Source organism: Solea senegalensis, linkage group LG9, assembly GCF_019176455.1.
Source record: "Solea senegalensis isolate Sse05_10M linkage group LG9, IFAPA_SoseM_1, whole genome shotgun sequence".
Taxonomy (NCBI): Eukaryota; Metazoa; Chordata; class Actinopteri; order Pleuronectiformes; family Soleidae; genus Solea; species Solea senegalensis.
The window spans coordinates 1,659,484-1,677,851 of record NC_058029.1 but is presented as its reverse complement, the minus strand read 5'-3'; the positions used below and the strand labels follow the sequence as shown (position 1 = coordinate 1,677,851).

At 42.1% G+C, this 18,368-nt stretch overlaps 2 protein-coding genes across 4 annotated transcripts; both read right to left on the bottom strand.

The window, feature by feature from the left end:
• Nucleotides 1–728: 728 nt before the first annotated feature.
• On the bottom strand, nt 729–9,581 carry LOC122774341 (D(2) dopamine receptor A-like). Of its 2 annotated transcripts, none has more exons than XM_044033492.1 (7): nt 9,009–9,581; nt 7,836–7,945; nt 6,514–6,692; nt 3,848–4,065; nt 3,215–3,298; nt 2,743–3,085; nt 729–1,887 (listed from the first exon to the last, which is right to left on the bottom strand). In XM_044033492.1, exons 1-7 carry the CDS (start codon nt 9,375–9,377, stop codon nt 1,691–1,693), a joined length of 1,500 nt encoding a protein of 499 aa, XP_043889427.1. In that variant the 5' UTR covers nt 9,378–9,581; the 3' UTR covers nt 729–1,690. The 2 variants fall into 2 exon arrangements, with proteins under 2 accessions (XP_043889427.1, XP_043889428.1); XM_044033493.1 differs by having other exon boundaries at nt 6,556–6,692.
• Nucleotides 9,582–12,299: 2,718 nt separating this feature from the next.
• On the bottom strand, nt 12,300–18,123 carry LOC122774501 (DNA repair protein XRCC1-like). Of its 2 annotated transcripts, none has more exons than XM_044033851.1 (7): nt 18,000–18,123; nt 17,818–17,918; nt 15,034–15,084; nt 14,736–14,869; nt 13,235–13,325; nt 13,064–13,139; nt 12,300–12,808 (listed from the first exon to the last, which is right to left on the bottom strand). In XM_044033851.1, exons 1-7 carry the CDS (start codon nt 18,072–18,074, stop codon nt 12,701–12,703), a joined length of 636 nt encoding a protein of 211 aa, XP_043889786.1. In that variant the 5' UTR covers nt 18,075–18,123; the 3' UTR covers nt 12,300–12,700. The 2 variants fall into 2 exon arrangements, with proteins under 2 accessions (XP_043889786.1, XP_043889785.1); XM_044033850.1 differs by having other exon boundaries at nt 15,034–15,088; nt 17,819–17,918.
• Between the last annotated feature and the right edge of the window lie 245 nt (nt 18,124–18,368).

The window sequence follows — 18,368 nt, the reverse complement described above, 5'->3', positions numbered from 1 at the left end:
CTCTGGTCACAACAGACAGGGTTCCAGTCCCAAAGACAGTAACAGATACGTGCACTCAGACATCGATGAAAGATGCATGGGGATTATTGTGAGTGAAACAATAGAGGGTAATGTACACCATGAGACTCAGAAACACTGAGGAACATCAGGACAGTGTGGTGACACACACACACACACACACAATGTTACATTTATATACTTAAAAGACACTGTGTGTGTGTGTGTGTGTGTGTTCTAATATTACGGCATAGTGCAAGGTGCTGGCAGAGACAAGGAACCACAGCCAAGGTGTGAGCTCAGCTCAGCTAGGTTACATTTCTGGATGTACAACACAGATCAAGTATACAGTGTAGGAGACAAGTGCACCAGAGAACTAAAAGCACTTCATACATATAAGACCATACTGTTGTGCATAACACAACAACAACAACAACAACAACAACAACAACTGTAACCCCCTAATTAAATCTAAGAAGTATGAGTTTTTACACACAAGTAAGGCTGAAAAAGAACAGGAAAGAAATCAAGACATGAGCTTCTTTGTGGGTCAGTACAGAAGTGTTTTAAGTCAACACTAAAGGTCCTGGTATACTTCTGCATTGTGTGTATGACGTGGTTTGTGCCCAGATTTCAAAGAGCGCGTTGGGTGTGCATGGACAGGAAAAGAATATATTATTGTTCCAGCATTTGTTGGCTTTTGTTTTATTTGTTTTATTTGTTTTATTTGTACATCCCCAGCAAACACACTAAGTAAATACAATAAGCTTTTTTTTGGTGCTAGCAATAACAATTGTTTTACCAATATTTACTTGAGTGTTTAAGGCATTGAAAAAGAAAAATGGCCATTGTTATGGATGTGAACTTATTTTCAATTCACAATTTACCTTTATTACTATGACTACCCCCTCTTGGAGCCATCACCTGATCGTGGTGGAGGGTTTTGTCCCAATGATCCTAGGAGCTCAGTTGTCGGGGGCTTTATGTCCCTGGTAAGGTTATGGAAGTCAAACAGGTCTTAGGTGAGGGACCGGACAAAGACCGGTTGAAATGGCCGAAGAATTGAAGAATCAAAGAAATCGACTAACTTTCCCTCGCCCGCACGTGGATAACGAGCGCCGGCACAGCCCGAAGATGCAAGGAGCCTGAGCTGGTCCAGAGCTCAAGAGGTTCCAACCAGATATATAGTCGGGATATATCGCCTTGACGCACAGCTTGGGCTCCGGAACCAGTCTCCCTGAGAGGGGTTGGACTCTCTTTCACTCAGGAGTTGCATGAATATGCCCACACACACACACACACACACACACACGCGCGCGCGCCTGTACATGTATTTCGTGTCGTTAACAGATGTTTAGTTTGCAGTTTTTCCAGTTGTGTCTCTTCCTTCTGTGTAGACTTGATGAAGGTCCGCTGAGAAAACACTGCAAACCAATGAGAAGATTACAAGAAAATACAAGAGTGAAAGTCTGACATGAAAACCAATGTAATGGTAAATCAGTCATGTCATGTGATGATTCTACAAATTCCCTTTACACACTTTATTTACACAACACATTGCAGGTCTTTTCCATTCATATCTGCAGTGTTTTGGGGTTTCACTCAAACTCATTCTGTTTGTTTTCTCTTCCTCCATTTGAACTTTCAAATTCCTTGTCTTTGTGTCAGCTGACACTTTCATCCTCTGCGAGTGTTAACAGTGCAGGATCTTGATGAAGGCTTTCCGAAACTCAACGTTGAAGGTGGTGTAGATGATAGGGTTGACGGCACTGTTGAGGTAACCCAGCCAGGTGACGCCACTGTACAGTGAGGGTGAGATACAGCAGCTCGTGCAGTGGGCCTTCAGCACATGTGTGAGGAAGAAAGGCAGCCAGCAGATGATGAACACACCTTGGAGACAGGACAGGAACATGTGTGTGTGTGTGAGCGACATGTTCTACATGCGGCACATGACGCTAACAAGGTCACATACATGTTACTGCACATGGTTTGCATTTCGTAGACTCATCTCCTGTAACGGGAGTGTTGACTTCTTTATTTTATAGTTTTGTCATCAGGTGACATTTCTAACCCTGACCTTTAACCTCAATGCTTTGAGGCATACAGTTGTACTCTAGTTATGAATGTTTTTGTTGTCTTTCTCAACCATCAGGATTTAATAGAAAGCAGGAGTGAAAAAGCAGGTGTTGTCACGGCCGTTTATTCCACTGCAGTGACGAAGCATACTCATGAACATATTATCACCTGCTGCTCTATTTCAGATAGAACCTCGGTAAAGTGATCAGTGAGACGGACGAGAAGCACAATGTCCTCATCGTGTAAATGCCCCACCGTAAAAAAACAAGAAAATACTGAGAGATATAAGAAAACGAGGACAAGTTGGATTTAAATAATATGTCTTTTTTTCCTGAAGAAAATCTCTTTAAAAAAAGATTCATGTGTTATGTGAAAATAATATTTACCCCAGCATTTACCCCACCCCAGTGATGCTGCTCACAGGCCTCACACTCACACAGTTTGATGAAGTATTGTTTTGATAATAATAATAATAATAATATTTGATAATGTATTGAATTGACTGACTGATTGAATCCACTTGTTAAATATTATTTGTTATATTAGTTTGTTGAATTATTTAAATGTTCATTGTACTTTCATTTGGAAATATTAAACATAGCAAACTGAATATATGGTTTACTTGTTTATATATGAAGTCAACACACACACACACACACACACACTTACCAAGCACTATAGCGAGCATCTGTGTGGCCTTCCTCTCTTTCTGCTGTGACAGCCTCCCTCTCACCCTCTCTTTTGTGATCCCCTTGCACTCCTTCCATCCCTCCCTTTCCCTCATGCCATCATCGAGGGCCGGGGGATGGGGAATCAGGACCGATCGGGTCATGGTTGAAGGAAGAACCGGGGAAGGTCCGACTGAGATGGACAGAGAGATCCTCGTCTGTCTTGTGTGGGTGGAGGTCTGGGGGCCAGTGGGAGGAGCCAGACTTGGCTCGATTTGTGGCAAAAACTGACTCGGCTCCAGTTCAAGGGGATGAACCACCGCCGCCGCCTCCTTCACCAAGGTCTGACAAAAGGGGAGAAACGGTGTAAACTGTAGCTGCTAATATAATGGAATGGAAAATATAATATTAAGAATCAAGCAGAGCATCACTGGGCTTCTGTATCACTTTGTTTAAAAAAAAAAACACCTCACCACTTTCTTGCGCTGTGGGGCTGCAGCGGCAGGCCTCAGGATCAGGGTGCACAACTTCACATCCTCAGGCTGTGTGCACTCATTCTGAAAGGTAAGAGGTAAATTAGCCTGGTTAATCTTATCTAATCTCCATCTTATTTAAGACCGAGCATGAGTCTGGGAAGGGAGTAGTCCCCTCCCACTTTCATAGAAGTGCCTCTGTATGCAGTTGGATGGACCTACAACCAATCAGACCAATGATCTGAATGACTGTTTTTGTGGACGTGAATCATGGCGTCCACTGACGTTTGCTCCGAAGAGTAAGTCGCTTGAAATGTAAGCAGTAGCAGAATCAGCAGGTTCATCATCTTCATGTTAAGTGACTGATTCCCTCATTTAAGAGATTTGAAGTTAACGTGTCTGCAGAGGAAAGTCACCCATGCTAGAGGTTCACGCTCGTATCAATAATCCAAATGTAAAAATAATGATGTTTCAATGAATGTTTCACTCCAGTTGCCTTTATCTACAATGTTCCGGAGAACTTGTTTAACATGAAGAGCTGGGACAAGCTAATACAGAGTAGTTGATGGTGCAAGTTCAACAAAGATTTTTTGTTCAGATCTGAGGGTGAATTTCAAAATGTTTCTGTTTTACCTTTCCAAGTCCATGACCATCTGCTGCCTCCGTCCTGTCTTGTGTGTGCACACTATGGCGGCGTGATGGGACGGTGCGTCTGGCCCGTTTGCGCAGAACCACACAGATCTGCACATACACCAGCAAGGTTACGATGAAGGGGACGTAGAAGGAGGCCACAGAGGAGTACACCACGAAGGCTGGGTCGCCAAAGCTGCACGTGGTTCCTTCCCCACTGGCTAATGGAAGGATGGATACGTTTATAAGTTTATAAAGACAGATGAATAAAGTGTGAAATGCACATTATGAATGTTGTACAGACACTTTCAGAGGTTAGTTTTGTTTGAAACATGTTAAAGGAAACTGATACTCCTCTAAATACAGTGCAGTCAGTATGATGAGCTCAGCTGGAACTGGAAATAACAATATACTGCATGTCTTCCCACATCACTGCAATATAATATACAATATACACAACTCTGACTTTCAGTCAAAACGAACATGAGTTTAAACTTTCCTTTAGTCATGACTTGACAATCGTCAACATGTTTTATTGACATCCACACTGACCCGGTGACTATGGAGCCATCAAAGGGTGTCGGGTCAGGACACTGTTGTAATGTTCTGTTGAGTGCATTCATCACAGGCCTTTAATATGGATCAACACAAGAGGAAGAACAATGTCTAGAAATACACTGAGCTAACGGATCACAACTGACACACAGCTCCAGATGAGTTAGGGTTAAAGTCAGGATTAATCGATTAAACCTGAATGAGCTTAGATGCAACATGAGAGCGACACACACACACACACACAGTGTCACCGTCGTCACTCCTCTGTGATAAGAAACACGAGGGATGATGTTTGGTTCAGGAGCGACGCTCGTGTCATCACAATGACATACATCACATTTGAATGTGAACAGGAGAGAGAAGTATTATTCACAGCGAAGTGGTTTCCTTGGAGTTGAGTGCAAGCACATGTGTTCTCATAGCTGCTTTCATGTAGGCGGACGTGAGCTGCTGAGCATCTTCATTCGTGAGACAACATGTGATTATGGGATTATGTGTGTCCACTTTGAGCAGAGCAGACAACACTTCACTCTACCGCTGCCATGTGGAATATGTGTGAAAGCTCTGTGGCTCTGTGCTCATGGACATATGAGAACAACATAATGATTTACTGCACAGGGACAGATTCAGTCGTCCCATGTCCTCACTGAGGAGGGGACAGAAGTCCTGCGCCTAAGCCACACAACTCCGTCAGGCGTTACACCATGAGGCTACATGCTGCCATAAATCTGCTAAATTTGCACATATCTGATGTAATGCATTGTCAAAATATAGTTTATGTTTGAACACAGTTGTAGAACTAATAGTTACTAGTAACTAACTAGTAGTATTTAGTGATTTTATGTGATATTTAACAACAGTTATGCTCCATAAAGGTCTTTTGTTTTCACTTGATGAGCCATAAGCTTAACTAGGATAAGACAAAAACTGCAGAAGCTGCAGATGTTCTTTATGTGCTTGGTGAAGAAGTGGACAGATAAATGACTTTTTATATTATTTCTGTAAGAGACAGTGCTGATAAAAGATGTTTTTTTTCCTTTGGCAGAACATGGAAGGCTTGATCTGCAGCTTAGCCCATGCAGAGTTTTCTTGACAGCTCTTCAGTAGGTGTTGTTGTGGTCAAGAGTCTTGAGAATGGTTCAGAATGCAGCAACACGGGTACTGATGGGAACCAGGAAAAGTGGCTCCCTGTAAAATTTAGAGTAGAAATTAAAATCCTCCTCCTCACATATAAAGCACTTAGTGATCAGACCCCGTCAGACCACGCCACTGTGAAAATGGAGGCCTGCTTGTGGTTCCCAGAGTCTTTAGGTGTAGAATGGGAGGAGAGCTTTCACCCTAACCCCCACATTGGGATGAAAGGACATCAAGTTTAAAACAAGATGTGAATATTCTAGGTCAGTCATCTCTGAACCGCACACCAACAGGTTCACACTCAGTGATTGTGATCTCACATCAGAGACATTGGACGCTCAAGGAAACTATACGAGTAAAACAATTCTTGCTGACTTACCACTACCACTCTTACTACATTTGATATACTGTCCCCTGGATTTATACCATCATCAACATCAAACATACACACACATTTTGTTCAGCATCGATACTCATAACTGCACGTTGGACCACAAATCTGTACCAGAGGCCCTGAGGCTGACAGTGCTCCTGCTGAGACGGTGGTGTGATGGGGATGGTGTCCGCAGGTTGTTTGCACGCGGGGGGCAACAAGGTTGTAATTGTGATCTGTCTGAACCCAGAGGCAGACAGAGGCAGAGTCATAGGCTGCCTTGTTAAACTTGAGTTTGTCTTTGCTGTAGCTCCCCCTGCTGTGTGATGGGATAATACAGCAGTACATTATCATATAGTAACTCAGATTACTCACAGTGCCACCGTGGCAGTCCAAGACTGAAAATGGAAAGAACCTGAGAGGACATTATTTCAGTGTCCGACATCTTCAACTTCCTGATTAACCTCGCTTCATCTTACTTCCATGTTAAAAGTCAGATTTTCATCAGACTGTGAATATAAAGTGTCATGTAAACACTATCCGAGTGTTCGGAATTACACACCAACGTTCATTAGAATCAAACCAAACATGCTAAGTGTGAACACACCCAAAGTGTGGAGAAACTGGTGAGGACAGATGACGCTGTTACCAGTGTTGTTGAGTCCAAACAGTAAAGGACAGGAGATGGCAAAAGAGAGGAACCACACCACAGCGATCATCACCGCCACCCTCCTCCGGGAGCTGTATCTGGTGTTGTACAGCAGCGGCATGGCCACAGCTGTGTATCTGCAGGAGGACACACACACACACACACACAGCACATTAGCATGACTCTTTAAGTGACCTACACAGCACTTGATGTGGAACTTCAAAGTGACTAAAGCTGCGGCTTCACATCCACAAAGACACACAACACAGAACTGTCAGCGAGTCGACTCAACGAGCAGGACCAAATATGACATTTATTTCAATTAAAGGGAGAAAATAATAATAGAAAATAATAGTAGAAGTACTTGACTGTGAGTTTCATTTGCATTCATCCATTCATCTTCAAACACTTGATCTTTTTCAGTGTTGTAAGGAAAGCTGCAGCTGTCAAAGGGCTAAAGGTGGGGGTAATAACATGGTCAGGTCACTAGTCCATCACAGGGTCAACACACACACACACACACACACACACACACACACACACACAACAATAACCATTCATTTATATTTATATTTATTATATATTTGGACTGTGGCAGGAAGCTGCAGAACCCACACACACACACACACACACACACACACACACACACACACACAAAAAGACCTTAGTCAAAATACCTACACAGGTGAAAGGGTTTTAGTTAGTTAGTCTAATTGGTATTTGAACTAGTGAGTGTTCATCACCTCTCCACGAGCTCCCCAGTTTGAAGCTCTTTGACCTTTTTTAAAGGTTTAAAAGGTTAAAATGACTTTTGTGCAGAGCCAGCACTTCCTCTCGTGTAGAACGTCTTTGATGAGATCCTCCTCATTATTTTCATAGATTCTTCATGGATTCATTCTGTGAAGCATGAATTTTCATCTATACAATTGCAATGCCTTGACTTCAGTGAGGTAAGATCACACAGACCATAACCAGAGCCAAAGACAACAAAATTAGATTAAAAAACAACAACAATGGTACAGAGTTGGCATGATCATTTAAAGTTATTTCAAATGTTACGGTTTGGGTTTTTCGTCCCAGTGTTTCCTGATTTTCAGTTTTGGTTCATGTGGGCGCCCCCTGCTGGCTTCTGTCCTGCTGCTCTGCTCTGTTTGGTTTTACATTAACCCGTGCATGCGTGTGAACAGTGTATGTGTAAATTGATGATTCTGTCATCCGGCCCACACCAACAACAAAAGGAAGTCTAAACAGAAGACCATGATAAGAAAATAAGAGTGCACCTGTCGATGCTGATGGCGCAGAGGTTGAGGATGCTGGCGGTGCACATCATGACGTCCAGGGTCAGCAGGATGTCACAGTGGATGAGACTGAAGCGCCACTCGCCCACCACCTTCAAGTAAATACAGTGACATCAATGACTAACCTGTTTTTACATTTATTTATTCATGTTCTCCATAATACAATAAACATAATAATAATAATAATAAAACAGAGTCATCCCCTTTTTTAAATCACTTAATTGACATGATTTATTGAATTATTAATAAAGAGCATCTGCTGTCAGTGAAGTAACAGAGTTAAAGCTGGGTTAAAAATCTTTACAGGTGTCATTGATCTGGAGTGTTTACTCGGTGACATGAGTCTCTGACAGTAAATCCAGGAGGAACTCTTCTGATGTCCCACAACATGTTATCCAATCAGGATACACTATAGTCGTTAAAGCTGTTTAATGAGTTACTGTCACTCTGCCAGTACCAAGAACCGACCAGCAGACAGACAAGGAAAAACAAATACTTGGCCCTGAATACAAGTCTTGACAAATAAAAGCTACGCCTGGTTAAGTCTACGGTATCGTAAGAATAAGTTTACCCCGTTATCATCTGTCATTTATCAACATTAGCCTTTACTGATGGAAATTGAAGTTTGTAAATGTGCTCACTCTGAAGTTCATGAAGAAAACAGAGTCAAACTAAGTTTGTGTCACTTTCTTTATTCACAAATTCTACTGCCTTATCCTTCACATGAGGGTCGTGGGGCCACAGGAGCCAGTCCCAGCTGACAGCGGGTCAACGTTCACTCTCACATTCCCCCCCGTGTCCAGGTAACATCTGCATGCAGAACCCAGAGACACGGACACAACATGCAAACTCCACCCACACAGTCAGACATCGTTTTGCTGCTCCACGTAAAAAGACGTGAAAAGATTGATTTTCACGGTGGACTTTGGTGTGAGGAGAGCGCGATTTACAGACTTCACTTTTCAACTGGAAAGTGAAGTCTGTGGGGAATACAGTCTTAACATAAACTTAAGCAGGCATGGGTTTTATTCAGTGAGTCTTGTGTTAAATGGCTCACATTTCTCTGGCAGCCTTGTTTTCATTCATAGCGACGGTCAACATTTCCCTAAGGACAATTCATGAACAGATATACAATAAAAATATAAAAATACAAACCTCTAGGTAGACGCCCCACGGCATGACCAGTGTGGCGAGCAGCAGGTCAGACACAGCCAGGGAGACGATGAGGTAGTTGGTTGTTGTCTGCAGCGCACGCTCCCGAGACACCGCCACACACACCAGCACATTCCCAAACACCACGCAGAAGATGAGCAGTACCAGCAGCACCGCATAGAAGTTGTATGGAGGAGAGGAGGCCATAGGAGCACTGGTGCAGTTAGAAGAGGTCAGCGAGGAGGAGGAGGAGGAGGAGGAGGAGGAGGTGGGAAAGGATACAAGTGGATCTAAGGGCTCATGAGTGACAGACACAGAGGAGAGAGGGAACGAGGGAGGGGAGGTTTCTTCTGACACATTGTATAACGTCATCGTCTTGCTCCAGCGGACATTGTCATTGGCTGACAAAAAAGAAAAGAGAAGAAAAATGATGTTGGGACCAATTGTTGCCCACTGTGCACTGAAGGATAATAAAACCCATCACAGGTATACATCAGAGAACTCTACAGGCTAAAAGTCCACTGGACAGGAATGAATATGACAACATGATGTTAAACTGCAATATATGAACGATGTCAATGACACAACCGCAACACAACCGCAACACAACCGCAACACAACCTACCTGAACCAGCACAACAGCTCCTCCCGTGTCCCTGACCTGTGAACTGCACTCAAACAAATCAATAACTCAATCTCTGCTGTCGACTGACCCAACACTAAATCACAATCACTAAAACACACCAAACCAACAATCACTAAAAACACACCGAAAACAACCAAACCAAACTCACTAAAAACACACCAAACCAACGACTGAAAACACAATCACAAACCAATGACTACAAACACAATCACTAAAAACACCAAACGACTAACAAACACACCAAACCAACAACAAACACACCAAACCAACAATCACTAAAACACACCAAACCAGCAATCACTAAAAACACACCAAACCAATGACTACAAACACACCAAACCAACAATCACTAAAAACACACCATACCAGCAATCACTAAAACACACCAAACCAATGACTACAAACACACCAAACCAACAATCACTAAAACACACAAACCAAAAACTAAAACACACCAAACCAAACACACAACCAACAATCACTAAAACACACCAAACCAACAATCACTAAAAACACACCAAACCCGACTACAAACACACCAAACCAACAATCACTAAAACACCAAACCAATAAAAACACAAGTCACTAAACACACCAAACCAAATCACTAAAACACACCAACCAACAATCACTAAAACACACCAAACCAACTACAAACACACAAAACCAATAATCACTACAAGCACACCAAACCAATGACTAAAACACACCAAACCAACAATCACTCAAACCAAAAATCACTAAAACACACCAAACCAACAACAAACACACCAAACCAACAATCACTAAAAACACACCAAACCAACACTACAAAACACACCAAACCAACGACTACAAACACACCAAACCAACAATCACTACAAACAGACCAAACCAACAATCACTAAAAACACACCAAACCAACGACTACCGCTGTATGACATTTATTAATCACCGTTTTATTAAATTATTCTTATAATTTATTCTTTTTATGTAAGGCATGATATATATAAGCTGTAATGTATGTGAGTAACTGTGATCATCTACAATAACGAAAAGATAGATAGTTACTATTTTAGTGCGAACACCTGTATTTAAGACAATTAAACACGCTGGTTACAAATGACTATAATATACAATAAGCTGCTCTGTAAACACAAGCAAACAGTGAACATTTACGACCCGACTGAAGCTTTGGAACCAAAGTGAATAACTTACCCTTTCTACCTGCTGCTGCTGCTGCTGATCCTGTTGCTGCTGCTGCTGCTGCTCCTGCTGCTGCTCCTGCTGCTGAACACCATAATAAGCCTTGACAGACAAATATCCACTGTTTACCTCACCCGGAGCCTCAGGGAGTCTGTGCTCCTGAGCCACACACAGCAGTTCTACTGCTGCTGAGCCTGGGTCAGTAGAGAGGAGAGGAGGAGGAGCAGCAGGAGGAGGAGCAGGAGGAGGAGGAAGAGGAGTGAGATGGGGGGGTGTTAACCCCTGTCACTGAAGCAGAACCTCTGTTTTCCATGGGAGGAGGAAGCTCATCACTGAGAGCCATGAAATTTAAAATGCAGGAACATGAACACGTGATGATTCACTGCAGTGGAAAAGTAAGACTTAAAGGGTCAAGACCAAGACTGACACCAAGACCAGACCGAGACTGACACCAAGACCAGACCGAGACTGATCCAATACCAATTCCTTCCCTCTTGGGCATGTGCTCTCGTACAGGTGTGAATACACCCGAGACGCATTGAGGACAAATTGTTTTCCAGTTTGTCAAACCACTGCATCGGAGACACATTGTGACCACATTGAACAGAAGTGTAGATGTAATGTGTCACGATGCGTCTGCACTCCGCCCACAGCAACTATGTGAGCAGAAATATTTTGGTGGCTCTGAGCTCAGCTGACGTCAAAGTGGCGACAAAACTTGAGTCTCCTCTTCTTTCGTCGGTTTCTTCAAGGTCGGCCGCGCTGCACTCTGTTTAGAATTAGAATTTAGAATGAGTCATTTTTGCACACACACCAACAGTGATCGTGAATTTGTCCTCCACATTTAACCCGTCTTTATTAAACACCAGTAGTGAACACACAAGCCAGTGCAGGAAGCAACCTTATCTGCGCCCGGGGAGCAATGGGGGCCTGGGGGCCTCTGGGCCACAGACCACTCCACCAGGACAATTTCATGAAATGAGTTAACCCACTGCTGCCAGGTCCAGGAATGTGGGGCCAGCATTTCCAGTGATAGAATGCATCTCTGTTTTGGGAGGTCCAGAGGCTGAGGTGGAGGCTGCTGTGGCTGGACAACACACACCCGTCACCTGTGTGGGTCAGTTTTGCTGGTGACATTGTGAACCAGCATAGCTAACACAACATGTGTTATCAGCTCTGTGTGACAGAAGTGACAGACTCTGGAGAACGCATGTTTATGAACCTGTTTCCAGGAGTGAAAGGTTGTCTAATGGAGAAATGAAGTGGCAAATGTATTCTTCACACAGCATGTGTCAAACCAGTTATTACTGATGTCCCTGCTGGCAGCCATGGCTTCAGTAAATCGATGACTATGATTTATTGTCTCTCTTTAGCAACAAACCATCATCTGCATTCACAATCTGTTCTAATCGTCTTCACTGAGGAGTAGAAGGTGAAAAACTGGACTGAGCAGAGATGAGGAGTTATTAGTGAATTAAAAGTCTTTTTATTTAAAAAATAAAAACAAAGTCATAACAAGTCGTTGGTTAAGTAAACTAGTTCTATATTTCCATGTGGTTTTTTATTAATGCATATTTTACGTCCTACTATCAGTCAATCCAGTCCATAATCACACACTATCAGTTTAACTAGTTTAACAACACAGAAGAGTTTAGAATAAAACTCTAACACACACACACACACACGCGCACACACACGCACACACCTTCCTCGACCAAAAGACAAAAAACATTATGAAAAAAGAGAGAATGCATTTCATGAACACAAACAAAAATATTCCCTAACTACAATTATTTTATTGCTTCTTCAACGTCAAACAACAGAAGAATGTCTCTGTCTTTTCCTGCACACACCTCTCTGTGGTTCAGGGGACGACGGTGTAGGGTTGGTAGGGCAGCATCTTCTGTCGTTCGTTGATCGCATAGATCCATGCGGGTTTGACAAAGTTCAGATTGCCATTCTCCATCAGTGCCTGAAGAAATAAGGAAAAAGCGAGTGAACAAGCAAAGCTCGGGCATCTCATGTTTTCCTCGTGTAATAAATGGAGACAGCGCAGCCACAATAGGAACTGAGTCAACATTCGACTTCTGAACCCACATTTCAATCAGATTCCAAACCAGTGTGGATATCAATGTGCATCATTGTTTGATTTATTTCACCTTGAAAACAAAAACATCACCAATGCTCAAGAGTTCCACGTCATGACTGAAGTAAGGAGTTAACTTACGTCTTCAAAAGAGTCGTGCCAGCCTTCACTGGTCACCACGAACTGTACCTTCTCTGTCATGTAGTCTTCAATCATTCTGCGACACAACAGTGTTTTACAAAGATTTAACTAACGCTCATTTGATTTTCATGCCCTCATAATTGTACACGTTACTAAACAAGTCTTTCTTACCCATCAAAGGCAGCGATGTATCGCAGCAGAAGCCGTCTTTCATTGTGAGGAAATTTACCGTAGAGGAAAAAGTGTCTTCCACTCAGGAAGTCTGAAAGAAATGATTCAATGAGAGTAGAGAGGAGCAGGAGGTCAACTGAGTTCAACCGAGGACAACATGTCCTTTTTCAGGTTCAGACCTGGTTTTAGGGTTATGGTTAGAATTGGGTTTTGGTATTCAAGTATTCAGACCCCTTTAAATGTTTCACTCTTTGTTTCATTGCAGTCATTTTCTAAAATCAAAAAAGTTCATGTTATTTCTCATGAATGTTCACTCAGCACCACATCTTGATGGAAAGAAAACAGAAAAAGTGAAATATCACATGATCATAAGTATTCAGAGCCTTTGCTCAGTATTGAGTAGAAGCTCCTTCTGAGCTAGTACAGCCATGAGTCTTCTTGAGAATGATGCAACAAGTGTTTCACACCTGGATTTGAGGATCTTCTGCCATTCTTCCTTGCAGATCTTCTCCAGTTCTGTCAGGTTGGATGGTGAACGTTGGTGGACAGACATGTTCAGGTCTCTCCAGAGATGCTCAATTGGTTTAGGTCAGGGCTCTGACTGGGCCAGTCAAGAATGGTCACAGACTTGTTCTGAAGCCACGCCTTCGTTATTTTAGCTGTGTGCTTAGGGTCATTGTCTTGTTGGAAGGTGAACCTTCGGCCCAGTCTGAGGTCCTGAGCACTCTGGAAGAGGTTTTCTTCCAGGATATCTCCAGGTACTTGGCCTCATTCATCTTTCCTTCAATTGTAACCAGTCGTCCTGTCCCTGCAGCTGAAACACACCCCCATAGCATGATGCTGCCACCACCATGTTTCACTGTTGGGATTGTATTGTGCAGGTGATGAGCAGTGCCTGGTTTTCTCCACACATACCACTTAGTTCAATCTTGGTCTCATCAGACCAGAGAATCTTATTTCTCATAGTCTGGGAGTCCTTCATGTGTTTGTTGGCAAACTCTCTGCAGGCTTTCATATGTCTTGCACTGAGGAGAGGCTTCTGTGGGGCCACTCTGCCATAAAGCCCCGACTGGTGGAGGTCTGCAGTGATAGTGGACTTTGTGGAACTTTCTCCCATCTCACTACTGCATCTCTGGAGCTCAGCCACAGTGATCTTTGGGTTCTTTTCTTTTTTAATAGATTTGCAAACATTTCTACATTTCTGTTCTTTTTTCAGCCAAGATGTGGTGCTGAGTGAACATTAATGAGAAATAAAAGGAACTTTTTTGATTTTAGAAAATGGCTGCAATGAAACAAAGAGTGAAACATTTAAAGAGGTTTGAATACTTTCCGTATCCACTAAGTTGTCATGGATAAGGTTAAGGTAAGAGGCCAGGGAAAACATAATGTTTCTGATGTCCTAAAAACAAGTTTGTGTGGAGGAAGAGAACATTTTTACTGTGACAGGACAAAGACTAGAGACAGGAAACCGTAGGAGACACAGATGAGGACAAAGACGAACCTGGAAGCTCAGGAATGGGTTGATCCTCTTCAGCCTCAGCATCTGTGTTTTCGTCCGTCGACCCCAGGTACAGATCCTCCTCTTTCATCATGTTTACTTCTGCTGGTCTTTTCCGTCTGTTGTCCTTCTCGACTCTTTCACAAGAAGCAAACATCTTCATTTTTATGGACCCTCTTCATGTAATCTCTAAATCTTGTCTTGTCTAACCATTAGAAATGATGGTTACAGTTCTATTGGCAGGAAGATACAGCTGTATGCTCTGTGTAGATAATGAATCTAAGAAATTGAAAACGTTTACCTCTGCAGCTCGTCCTCAGTGTCCACAGCAGATTCATCATCATCATCATCATCACCTTTAAAAAAAGTGGAAAAAACTGATTCATTTACCTCATTTGTTATAATACTAAGGATGCACCGGAAATTCAGCAGCTGAAAGGAAAAAAACTGCAGCCATCACACGCCTGTGTACTCCTGCTCAGTCTGTCCACATCAGATTGAACACCAATAAAACGTGTGAGGACACGGTGGAACAGAACCATTAACTGCTGCAAAGTCTCTTTGTGCAAAAGTGAAACAAGATGGAAGATGATGAACTCCCTGCGACATTCACTTCACACCAGAGAACATTGTAGTCAGGTAAGTAAAATGAGATTAAAACACAATGGTACAGAATTGGCATAACAATTTCTTTCGTGTTTTGGTTTCAGTTTTCGGTTTTTCATTTCGGTGCGTTCCTATATAAAAGCAGAAAATGCTGAAAATGAAATACAGTTTATAAGCATGTATGTAAACTTCAGACACACAAGTCGACAATAACAGGGCTACTGAACAAAATGTACATTTACTGATAACACAATCAACTGAGAAATAAATAATGATAATGATGTCAACGAGTGCCGATTTAGATTTCCAGTCCTATATGGTCAAATTCATTTATATAGCACATTAAAAAACAACCCCTGTTGCCCAAAGTAAGGGTCGACCGATATATACAAATGGACCTGATATGAGCCGATAAGAGGGCATACTCCCTCAAGAGTTGTTGACCACAGTGTACAAATACTTCTGTAAACTCGACCATAACTTCTGTAACTCGACCGGAACTTCTGTAACTCGACCGGAACTTCTGTAACTCGACCGAACTTCTGTAACTAATCGAACTCCTGTAACCTCTAATCGAACTTCTGTAACTCAACAGTAACTTCTGCAACTCAACAGTAACTTCTGTAACTCAACAGTAACTTCTGTAACTCACCTGTAATTCAATCGCAACTTGGCACCTACCGTGAATCCTGTAATTTGACTGTAACTCCCACTATAACTTCTGGTAATTCGACCGAACTCCACTGTAACTTCTACAACTCAACCGAACTTCTGTAATTTGACCATAACTCACCATAACTTCTATAATCTATAACTTGACTGTAACTTCTGTAATCTCGACTGTAACTCAATCTGTAACTCGACCGTAACTCAACTGTAACTTGACCGAACTTCTGTAACTTGACCGTAACTTCTGTAATTCGACCGTGAACTCGTAATGACCAGAATCCCTCGACTGTAACTTGACCATGAATCCTTCCACTGTAACTTGACCGCAACTCACTGTAATCCGACGCAACCGGACCGCACCCTGACCGGTAACTTGTAACTCCGTCAGAATCCTGTAACTCCTGAATCTGCAACTCGCCGTAACTCTGAAAGAACCAAACTCAAAGATGTGCAGCATCTGCCTCGACCGGAACTTCTGTAACTCGACCGGAACTTTTGTAACTCGACCGGAACTTCTGTAACTCGACCAGAACTTCTGTAACTCTGTAGATTCATGAGACTCTGGGCTTGAATACCTCCCTCAGCTTTAAACCGTCTTCTCATTCTTTTTCCACTGTCCAGCTCCCACTTCCTCAGAAATCTCGGATCACATCCACAAATCAACGTCATCTTCCTGTCAATTAGATCCTGCACCTCCCATTTCTGATTAAAACCTGCCTTGAAAAAACAGTTTCAACACAAATCCACTCTCACTTAAGCCATAGAAACCAGTCAGGTTTCCTCCCACTTCATAGCACTGAATCTGCACTAATCAACAACGACCTCCAGTTTAGAGGAGAATGAGAAATGGAGACGAGAACCACACACATGAACCACTTAAACACAAAACAATGTAAGAAAAGAGCTCACAACATAATCAATCACCCTACCACTTTACATCAGGCCTCCAATTAACATAGAAATGAGAAACATCCCCTCACAGTGATTACAATTTTTCTTCCATTCGTGTTTCTACCTCAAACTCCATCTTCATGATGTGATATTCTTGTACTTTACGTTGTTGCATTATTAACTCATCCATTTCTAAGGGCTCCATCAAAGTTGATCCCTTTTTCTAATTCCTGAGATCACATTCACCCCCTTGCTCATCTCAATGAATTCTGTCCTGTTCAGCTGCAATGCTCTGCCACTCTTGTTATTTGAATTATTAGAATTAACCACTTCCCAAACGTTGGGCTAATGTTATTTATATTTATTAAAAAATGTATTAGGAAGTGATGAGATTCAAAAAATATGAATTATCATTTGCATCCTACTCAATTGTTGTGAGTTGTGAATCTCCTTCACCGTTTTCTCTTTTGCCACTGGGAAATTATGTTTTCTCACCTCATCTATGTTTATTTGGATTACTTTGCGGTGGGTGACCATGCAGCACAGTAGTAGAGGTATTTTATTTGAAGTAAATTGAGTAAACAGAGCAAAAACATTCATTCCCAGACACAAACAAAGCAGGAATAAATAAAAGCTACTGGTGGAATATATGCAATTTTAGGACATTGAGGTTTGATTCTCTCCAAATCATAATCTTGTGATTCTCCGCCCTCAGTTTTGATAATTTTCTCTCTCTACACTGTTGCACTGAACTTAATCCCATTCCATCTGTAGAGCTATAGGACTGCAGCTAAACCTGCTCTGTGTTTGTGTAGTATGTCGTTCAACTGTGACCAAGACGGTGAAGGTAAGAGTAGTAGACAATGACAATGCTGATTGTTGACTGAATCTTGTTGAAAATCATTAAAGCAGATGCAAACCTGGTTCCTCTACATCAGTGGAGCCAGCATATTCATCATCTTCCTTCCTGTTCTCTGGTGTTTTTGGGGAGGCCACTTGTGTCCCACTCTTTTGCAGACTCTGCAACAGCAGCATTGAAAGACTGTTAAAACTGACAGTTACAAAACAGAGAAAACAGATAACTACTAAATAAATTACTACCTTTGTGTTCGTCTCCTCTTCACTCCCGTCATCCACTTCCATTTCGCTCTCCGAGCTCGACTCTGCTCCATCCATCAAATACCTGATTTAAAAAAAGTGAACAGTGTATTGGAATGATCAAGGACCAGAGGGAAAATTGCACCCATACAATATTTGTTGCACCGCCAGCTTCAATTCTCAAACTTAGTAAACTTATTAATTAATTAGACATTAGAAAATAAGAATAATCTAAGGCCAATAACAGTGGTTTACAAAATACCAGTATTTAATTTTCACTCACATCATCTTTGAAAACCACAAAAGCATAAGATTTCAACATTATCAGGCATACCACATGACCTTTTAGTATAAGACACATTTTTTACATCC